Below are 10,266 nucleotides of genomic sequence, written 5' to 3' on the forward strand. Positions count from 1 at the left end.
TTATGCCAAAAGCTCAAGTTATAAAAAGTTGAATTTCAACGAAGGAGAAGTCTTACTCAGTGAGTCATAGCTAAAACGACATTATTCTGGGTAAATATAATTTGTTCGTTTTATTTGACATGACAATTCTAGTAAGGAACACATCAAAATGTTGTAATTTACTGAGACGTGGGAGTTCAGTGTAGGGAGGGTTGCTCAGGTTCTCTGTGTTGTATTTCTGTCATTGGTGTTGGACCTGTGGACCTGTTCATGTGAACGTCTGCCTCGTCCTGTAAAAGCCCTACTGAAACACTGGGGAATATAGCAATATGGGTTCATTCATTAATTATTCAAAAGTTATGAAATCTTTCAACAGTACTCCAATTTTCTGTCCCCCTCTCTCTCTCTTACTCTTTATTTGTCTCTTACTCACTGTCTCTCTGCATGCATGCAACCTACATAGACTTTCATGGACCATAAATATTCTCGTGCATCATAAGCACTGTACAGCATTGTGCACGCTCTTCTCCTTTGCCCTTGTGCGAAGAGGCTCATTGGGATTCTAAGCTTGTAGTGACTGTGCGGTGATAAATGTTTGATGAGAAACAATATAATCTCCTACTAGCTGTACCCAAGAATAGAACTCCGTAATACCGCCTAATTTATTTCCTAATGTGTTTATCCCAGTCGGATTATTCGTAAGGCACCGGCATCATAGACGTAGCTGCTGAATTAACGCGAATTAAACCCTTAAGTGACTGGGTTGGGCCACAAACAGCTATACCGTCACAAACGCTGTGACAAATTCGACTCACACAGCGTCTCGTCCCCTTATTTTAAAGCTGTGTTATAGTTATATTTTATGTGTGTAATGTAAACGGCACCCTTCGAAGCGATGGTGACATTTGTGTTGTATAAGATTACAAACAACGGGTGGGACGAAATATAATCAATTCACTGAAAGGGTTAAATAGTAAAAAGGGGTGGGACGTAGATGCTTGGATTGACAGGTCGTCCTTGCCTGCCCAACAATAGAAATGGGAGGAGATTTAGTTAGGGGGTGGAGCAAGATGTTTAAAGTGGGAGTGTCTTAATCGCTATGACCAAATGAGGTTGCTCCTTTAGTCCTTGGGAGGCGCGGCTTTGAAGACTGGAGGATGACGTTGTAGGTTTACAGGTGCGGAGGGCGGGGCTGGAGACCCAGACGGAGGAGGGAGGGAGGAGGAGGAACCCAAGAAGGCAGAGAAAGACCGAGGTGATGTATGTGTGTGTACGGTAGGCTATTCGGCGCTGCAGGTACAGCGAAAGACACAGGATATAGGGTTCCGTCCCAGCCCGGGGAACAGCTTCTCCCTTGCCCCGGAGACGTTATCCTCTCGTTCCACAATGTCTGGCGGAGAGGTACGTGTCCTCCGCCAAGAGGCTGGCCAGGAGAGCCCGAGGATGCCGGCCTGGAAACGAGAGATTCTCGAGCGGAGGAAAGCGAAGGGTGGCGGAGCAGGAGCAGGTGCAGCCGAGCTGTGCCCTAGCGCGAGCTCATCGCGGGTTAATGGCGAAGTAACGGGAAACGGCAGTGGCCCCAAAAAAGACAATGCAGGCTGCGCTGCCACTGGTCGGAACTACACCGTCGCCCCAGCAAGCCAGCACTTCGCAGGCAAGCGTGGCAGCAGCACCGTAACCTCCCCGGAGCTGTCGCCGGTGAAAACAAACAAAGACCCCTGGACTGCCACCGACGCTAACGACTCTGCTGAGAGAACGGTGAGGGAGGACGGGGGACACGAGAGCCTGGTTCTGCAGGACAGTCTAGGCCCCTTGCAAGAGAACCCGTTCATCAAACTGGAGAAGGAACGGAAGAAACGGCAGGACAGAGATAATGCCTCTCGTCCGGTTCAGCACATACTGGAACTGTATGGGAGTGTTCCTGGAATACGGACTATACGCGCAGAGAATATAATTATCATCGAGTCCGACCCGGACTATTTCCCGGATACGAGTGGACTCAAATCCACGTCTACGCTTCAGCAGAATGGAGTTGGTAATTATAGCTCCCTCAACGACCTCTTGGACCGGAGAGGCAGTGCGGTTACTGAGATACGGGCGAAGGAAGTGGTCATTTATGACACCGCGCTGAGTAGGAGCGAGGAGAACTTGAGCACGCTGGGTCGTCCGGGTTACGAGGGCTCGCTCGAGACGGGAGACGGTCAGGGCATGGTGAGCCGCATGCTTCAGAAATTCGACAGCAACTATGGTAAACTGCAACCCAAGTCTCGCAGCACAGAGAACCTTCTGGACCTGGAGACCAGCGCGAACAGGTCGAGGTCCCGACCCAAACCACAGCCAGATCTGGTGCCAAAGTATGTGTCGCACCCTCAACCGGGATCACCGGTCCGCAGCCTCGTCCGACCGGGCTGGTCCTCCCCCGTCCTCCAGGGCCCTCTGGCCCCCCGGCCCCGGGACTCCGCAGGGGCCCCACAGCCCCCGTCTCCCTCCGAGTCCAAGCCTGTCAGCAGCGGAGGCTGGGAGAGTCCAGAGGCGCCCTCCAAACCCAAGGTGCCATGCTCTCCAGAGATCCTCCGCGCCCGTGCCGAGTCCCCCTCCCCGGCCTCCCCTCCCTCCCCCAGCTTCGAGATCCGCCCAGCGGCCCGCCCAGACCTCTCCCAGCTGCCCGCTGGAGACATCCAGGCCCGGGCCCTCGCCAACCTGCGCCTCCAGTCCCGGAACTCCTTTACGGTCATCCCCAAGCGCCACGCCTCTGCCCCAGGCAGCACGGCCCCGCCCAGCCCCGCCAGACCCCGCCCCTCCCCCGGAGTGCCAACGCCCCTCTCCCCCACACCCCTCTCCCCCACGCCCAGCCCGGAGCCCTCCAGCAGAGAAGAGGAGACCATCCCTGTCTCCCCCTCTCCAGACCTGTCTGCCTCCCCCACAGTCACCCCTGCCTCCCCCACCTCTCCCCCTCCCTCCTCTCCACCCCCAGAGGCCCCCCCCACTGAGCACCTCCCCATCACCAACATAGACGACATTGACGTGGAGCCCGGCCCCCCCTACCCTAGCCCGGTGGTCCAGAAGAGGAAAGGAAACACCTTCACTGTGGTGCCGAAACGCAAGCCCCAGCCCCAGGCCGACCCCCAGCCCCAGACCGACCCCCAGCCCCAGCCCACATCCCCCCAGCCCCAGGAGGAGCCCTCTGGAGGGGCAACACCCGCCTCCACGCCCCCCCCGGCCCCCTACGCCCAGCTGGGCTCCCTGCTGAAGAAGCGCTACCCTGCTGTGGAGGAGATCGAGGTGATCGGAGGGTACCTGTCACTAGGGCGCTCCTGCCTCTCCAAGACCAGCTCCACGGGCAAGAAGGTGAGCAGACCTAGGGCCTTGAGCTGTTCTCATACACCTGGTATAGATGTTCCACCTGTTCTTCACCTCTCATACACCTGGTATAGATGTTCCACCTGTTCTTCACCTCTGATGCACCTGGTATAGATGTTATACCTATTATATGGGACAGCTATACCTGTTATTTCTGTTAGTGGCTTGTGTCGCTGTTAGACCGCATAAACTAAACCAGCCTGCTTCCTGTTTGGTACATGAACACCTCCCAATTTATCAGTGTAGCAGCCTGTTTCATGCAAAGCGACTGATGAACAGTGCGTACGGAAAGAACAGCAGAAGTTCCCTGGTGTTGTTGTATTTAGCGGTGATCAGAGTCATGGTCTGTTCACAGTCTGTATTTACAGTTGTTGTTGCGTCGTACCTAAAGCAGATTAAACAGGGGGAGGCTGTGTGTGTGCGCGTGTGTGTGTGTGCGTGTCTGAGTGGGTTAGGACATGCTTGAGGAGTCTCCACCTGAGAATCAAGCTGTCAGCAGGTCCTGTGCTCCTGCTGCTCACCTGCTCACCTGCCCAGAGCTGGGAGACCCAGACACCTCCTCTCACACACGCTCTGTAAGCTGCCTGTTAAGGGACAGGTTCACCTTTGACCTTTTTCTAATGACCTCAGACGTTCCTGTGTGTTGCCTAGAGGTTGCATTGCAGAGGAAAAACCCAATTAGCCTGCCTGCAGCAAAAGAGAAGTTTGTGTCTCTTCCTGGTTACTGGAACATGGACGTGTAGAATACAGTGTTCGGTACACATCAGTGTTACATGTTACATGTTTTAATTGAGCAGACGTCCCTCGTCTCTCAAGGGAAGAAGCTGTGGATTTGTGTGTTTATGACATTGTGTTTACAATATGATGTAAATATGACATGATGAGGGCCAGCCCAGTTTAAACAGATACGGTCGTTACCTTCTGGGTTTTAATTACCAGACGTGAATCTAACCCACAGGGCGGTGTGTGTGTCTCCACACACACCTGGACTACAGCCCTGCTCTGCTCTAATCCTGAGGATTACCTGTCCTCTCACCTGCCTGGTCACGCCTAGCTCTGTCTGAGTGTGTGTTCCAGTTGATATGTGTTTCCAGGACTGTGTGTAGGTGTGGTTGTATATATGTGTGTGTGTGTGTGTGTGCCGTCAAGAGACTGTGAACACTGGCATTAATGAGGCCAGGTCCCTCAGAAGCATTCAGTGTTTTTGTCCTTGTTCTCGGTTCAGTTCATTATACCCACACTACGTTTGGGCTCCACCAAATTCCCCCTTTGTTGTGTGTGCGTGCTTGTCCCCCTGGTCATCTTTTCAAAGGGGCCAAGACTCTGGGTAGAAACCCAGGGCTGGGCCACAAGCAATTACAAAAGCATCAAGGGCAGGTCTATATGTCATTTGTGTGGAATTTGTTGGCCCTGTTTTTTGCGAGTCTGGTTTTCTCTCTGCGTTTAGGGTTGGGTTTGTGAACGCAGTGTTTCCATACAAAACGTTTTAACAGGGGAACGAGGAGTGCTTGTTCTGTGACCAGAGGGAGAATGACGAATGACTGGCTGTCCTGAACGTGAGGAGGGAGGGGAAACTGCTCGATCTGGCTACCCTCCTACAACCTCTCCTTCTGAGTGGACCTTCTCACTCCCTCATCTATGGCCTCTTGAAGTGTTCATCTAACAGTAGAAGTGTTCGTTTTGCTCGTAGAGGGTTTGTGTTGATGTTGGTCCGCTCTCGAGATTGAGATGGACCTGTGTAAACATCACAGGTGTTAAATTGACACTTTGAAATGTGTTCTGAGTTCTGACGTCATGGGGGCTGTATCTGGGGGCTGTATCTGGGGGCTGTATCTGGGGGTGGTATCTGGGGGCGGTATCTGGGGGCTGTATCTGGGGGTGGTATCTGGGGGCTGTATCTGGGGGCTGTATCTGGGGGTGGTATCTGGGGGCTGTATCTGGGGGCTGTATCTGGGGGTGGTATCTGGGGGCTGTATCTGGGGGCTGTATCTGGGGGTGGTATCTGGGGGTGGTATCTGGGGGTGGTATCTGGGGGTGGTATCTGATCCTGGTTGTCGGCCGGGACAGTGTCTGTGGCCTCCTCTCTCCCTCCTCTACCTCCTCTCCTCCTCTGGTGGTGAAGGAATGACAGCAGGAATTACGACGAGCTATGTAGGTCAAGAAGAGTCTTTGTGCTTTCTGCTGCAGCTCTGATCTGCATGAGGAGAAATCCAGAAGGACCCTGTAATGTATGGAAGACCTGGGCTCATGTAGGGAAGGGAGGACTGTGCTGTCTCTTTGTTTACCAGGCGTGTTTTAACGAGGGCTTGTCTGCTAAGAAACCACCTCAGTAGCAACACAGGATGCAGCTCAGAGAGAAGGTACCGTCTGTGGTGGCAGAGCTCAGTGGTGGATGGGCATAGCTCAGTGGTGGATGGGCATAGCTCAGTGGTGGATGGGCATAGCTCAGTGGTGGAGCATTTCATTGCAGTTCAAGAGGTTGCATGTTGAAATCCCCTTTGTACTGTGAGTCACTTTGGATAAATGCTTCTGTTCGGTGAACACGTTACGTCACGAACAACAGGTATCTTCCGGAGGGCTAAACTTGGCATCTGTTGCCCGCCACACTGTGGAGGTCCCTTCTCCACACATCAGAGTGTTTATATGAGACGTGTACCTTCCACCCGCCCTGCTGCAGAGTTGTGTGTGTGTGTGGCTCCCCTCTCTGTCCTCACACACACACACACACACACACACACAGCTGCCAGCGAGATGTGGAAGAGCTGAAGTGGTTGTTTTTGAAGGCTGGTTTTCTCCGGGACTATTTATTATGGGAACGGGAAGACAGGCTCATGTGCTGGGAAGTCAACAACCAGAGATCATGGAGAGAGAGAGAGGGGGAGGGGAGAGCAAGAGAGGGAGAAAGAAAGAACGAAAGAGAGGAAGAGGGAAAGAGAGGGGGAGCAGAGCGTGTTTGAGTTTCCTGACACTGTTTTCTCCAGTTCTGTTTTCTCCTGTTCTGTTTTCCCAGCAAAGTACAGGCGCCCCACTCAGCCGAATCACCTGTAATGGATACAACAGATTATTTCTGTAATGAGGTCTACTCGTTCAAGTTGACGGCTTGGAGCTTTGGTGGCCGTGCCATTCTGATGGGCAGCTAGTTCAGACTGCCTGCTGTGAATTCAGGCTAAATAACCTTCATTCAAACGTTAAGAAAGCTGCTTATACAGTTTGACCTAAATACACGCAAACTATTTTCCTGGCGTTAACACACAAGGTAGATTTATTGGCAGGCGGTCTGTGTGTGCTGTAAGCTCTGATCTCAACACAGCAACTTGGAAACGTTTTAATATCTAATGATCATGTGTTATAAGCAGACGTTTGATCCAAAGGGAAATTTGAACCTGTGACCTCTTGATCTGCAGTCAAATGCTCTAACCACTGAGCCAAACTCAAGCATCTTTTAAAACCGTTTACCCTTATAGGTACGGTCTGTCTCCAACTTAGACTCAAGTCACCTGTCCAGGTGTGTCTGATCTGGTGTTTGACTCAAGCTGCCACATCACAGCAGGAATGGGCTTTCATGGGGTGCGTCGCTAAACATGTGACTCAATCCAGTCAACAGACCCTTTACCCAGAGCAGGTGCACCTAGCAGAGATACACAGGTGTAAAAGTCCATCCTGTTTAATTATTTACCACCCGGCAGCCTCTCCTCATACTTCCTCACACCTCACTTCCTCTCCTCATACCTCACTTCCTCTCCCCTCCCTCCCTCCCTCCCTCCCTCCCTCCCTCCCTCCCTCCCTCCCTCCCTCCCTCCCTCCCTCCCTCCTCCCTCTCTCTCTCTCTCTCTCTCTCTCTCTCTCTCTCTCTCTCTCTCTCTCTCTCTCTCTCTCTCTCTCTCTCTCTCTCTCTCTCTCTCTCTCTCTCTCTCTCTCTCTCTCTCTCTCTCTCTCCTGTTCATCATTGTCACAAGCTTGTTGTCACTGTCACTAGTGGATTGCGCCTATACAAGGTTGTGTAGGTGGCATTCACCAACATCTCAATCAGGAGCTACTCCCACACGCACACACACACACACACACCAAATGCACATATACTGAGCACACGCACATCACGCACACACATGCACACACACACACACCAAACACACACACACTCTCCCCACTCAGTTCTATAGACCCTCAGTGTCAGTGTAATTAGAATTCAGCCACTAAACCCCACTGTCATAGTCATGTTTAATTCAGGCTCCCCCTTGTGTGTGTGTGTGTATGTGTGTGTGTGTGTGTGAACGCTCGTATGTGTGACAGCGAGAAGGAGAAAGTGTGTGTGAGAGCAGGATGGAGTGAGGTTTGTAAAGGAAGCGCAGCGAGGGCGGAGCGGAGAGGAGACGTGGGTAGACGGAACAGCATGTATTAATACCAGCCCTGCTCTGCTCAGCCCTGCTCTGCTCTGCTCTGCTCAGCCCTGCTCTGCTCTGCTCTGCTCAGCCCTGCTCAGCCCTGCTCTGCTCTGCTCAGTCCTGCTCTGCTCAGCCCTGCTCTGCTCTGCTCAGTCCTGCTCTGCTCTGCCCTGCCCTGCCCTGCCCTGCTCTGCCCTGCTCTGCTCTGCTCTGCTCTGCTCTGCTCTGCTCAGCCCTGCTCTGCTCTGCTCAGCCCTGCTCTGCTCTGCCCTGCCCTGCTCTGCTCTGCTCTGCTCGGCAGGTCATGTACAGTCGTAGAGGTCAGGCCTGTTAGCGTGGATATGTGTGGATGTCCTAACCTCACAGGAAGAAGATCACCTAGCACTGAGAACATGGCTTCAGCTGCTGGGTGGTGTGTGTGTGTGTGTGTGTGTGTGTGGGTGTGTGTGTGTGTGTGGGTGTGTGTGGGTGTGTCAGTATGTTGCTTCTATTCTCAGTCTCCCATTCCTGTTGGTTTCATATCCTTTTCGTGGTCCGTCTAGTACCCATTTCCTCTCTCTCTCTCTCTCTCTCGCTCTCTCTCTCGCTCTCTCTCTCTCTCGCTCTCTCTCTCTCTCTCTCTCTCTCTCTCTCTCTCTCTCTCCTCTCTCTCTCTCGTTCTCTCTCTCTCCTCTCTCTCTCCCGTCTCTTCATCTTTTTCTGTCTCTCCCTCTCTCCCACACATACTATATCCATGGTCGCCGGGGCAACGCAGGCCCTGCTATTCTATCCTGTCATTAGGACAGTGGGACAGGAAAGGGTCTCTCTCTCTTTCCCCCTCTCTCTCCCTCTCTCTCCCCTCTCTCTCTCTCTGTATCCCTTTCTCCTCTGTACCTACAATGTAGTTATTGTAGGCACCATGGTTACGTGGTAATATGTTGCCTGGTTAGTGAAATGGTTAACCTTAATGTCAAGTGTAACTGTTGTCACTGAAGGTATAGCTATGTAAACCATGTAACCTGAATGTCACCTGGTCACATGACCTGGTCACATGACCCTCTATGGCTGCATATCCAAGAGCTCCGCAAGAAAACAAACACTGTCTAGGATCTGCCCGTGACTCTCTCACACACACACACACACGCACCACACACCACACGGCACACACACACACAGACATGCACACACACACACACACAACAGACACACACACACACAGACACACACAGACATGCACACACACAGACACACACAGACATGCACACACACACACACACACACACACACACACGCGTCACTCATAACTCCCAGCATGAAAGGCTAATCCAACCCTGATAACAAGGAGACACTTGTTGGACACTCTGTGAAGGGTGTGACGCACTCTCTTGAGACATGCTAAGTAAACAGAGATTTCACATGTTGTCTCTCTCGCCCACGCATCCAGGAGTGAGAGAGATTCCTCCCACACGTTGGAGTGTGTGAGTGTGTGTGTGTGAGTGTGTGTGTGTGTGAGTGCACACACACTTCCATGTGTGATGACCGCGTGCATCTTCCTGTGCCCCACCCTGTGTGCTGGAGTGGGAGAAAGAGAGCTTCCCCTGCTGGTCTAACACGAACCACCGGACATCTGGTCAGTCTGCCTAGCTGCCCCCCTGACAAGCTGCCCCCCTGACAAGCTGCCCCCCTGACAAGCTGCCCCCCTGACAAGCTGCCCCCCTGACAAGCTGCCCCCTGACAAACTGCCCCCTGACAAGCTGCCCCCCTGACAAGCTGCCCCCTGACAAACTGCCCCTGACAAACTGCCCCCCTGACAAGCTGCCCCCTGACAAACTGCCCCCCTGACAAGCTGCAACTACACGGCTCTGACATTTCTGCTTCTCTGTGCCACAACACACACACACACACATATACACACTAGCCACAGAGATGCACACCCAGACACACCCTTACACACACAAGCCAGCAAACACACCCACTTACATTGTGTGTGTGTGTGTTAGAGAGAGAGAGTGTGTGTGTGTGTGTGTGGCACTAGGCATCTAGTCTCCAAACAAGGACAGGACATGCTGGGTGGCCTGGAAACAATTTCTGGCCCAACTCCCATCTCATCTCTCGCCTATTCAACATAACTACTCTCCCCCCTCTCTCTCCCTCTCTCTCCCTCTCTCTCCGTCTACTCTCCCTCTCTCTCCTCTACTCTCCCTCTCTCTCTTCCTCTACTCTCCCTCTCTCTCCCTCTCTCCCTCTACTCTTCCTCTACTCTCCCTCTCTCCCTCTACTCTCCCTCTCTCTTCCTCTACTCTCCCTCTCTCTCTCCCTCTCTCTCCCTCTACTCTCCCTCTCTCTCTCCCCCTCTACTCTCCCCCCTCTCTCTCCCTCTACTCTCCTCTCTCTCTCCCCCTCTACTCTCCCCCCTCTCTCTCCCTCTACTTTCCTTCTCTCTCTCCCTCTACTCTCTATCTCTTCCCTACCTCCCTCTCTCTCTCTCCTGGTCTGTTTCTCTGCCTCTGTAGTCTCTCTCTCCCTCTGATAGGATCACCAGTGTTTAAACCCTTTAAGGAGCCGA

At 52.8% G+C, this 10,266-nt stretch overlaps 1 protein-coding gene across 1 annotated transcript in view; it reads left to right on the top strand.

The window, feature by feature from the left end:
• The first annotated feature begins 1,258 nt into the window (after positions 1-1,258).
• Positions 1,259-10,266, top strand: part of tprn (taperin) — a 12,283-nt gene continuing 3,275 nt past the window's right edge. Inside the window, 1 exon segment of the mRNA XM_067258453.1 lies at positions 1,259-3,327. Coding sequence (XP_067114554.1) covers positions 1,366-3,327 — 1,962 coding nt within the window. The 5' untranslated portion in view covers positions 1,259-1,365.

Source organism: Osmerus mordax, chromosome 20 (genome assembly GCF_038355195.1).
Source record: "Osmerus mordax isolate fOsmMor3 chromosome 20, fOsmMor3.pri, whole genome shotgun sequence".
Taxonomy (NCBI): Eukaryota; Metazoa; Chordata; class Actinopteri; order Osmeriformes; family Osmeridae; genus Osmerus; species Osmerus mordax.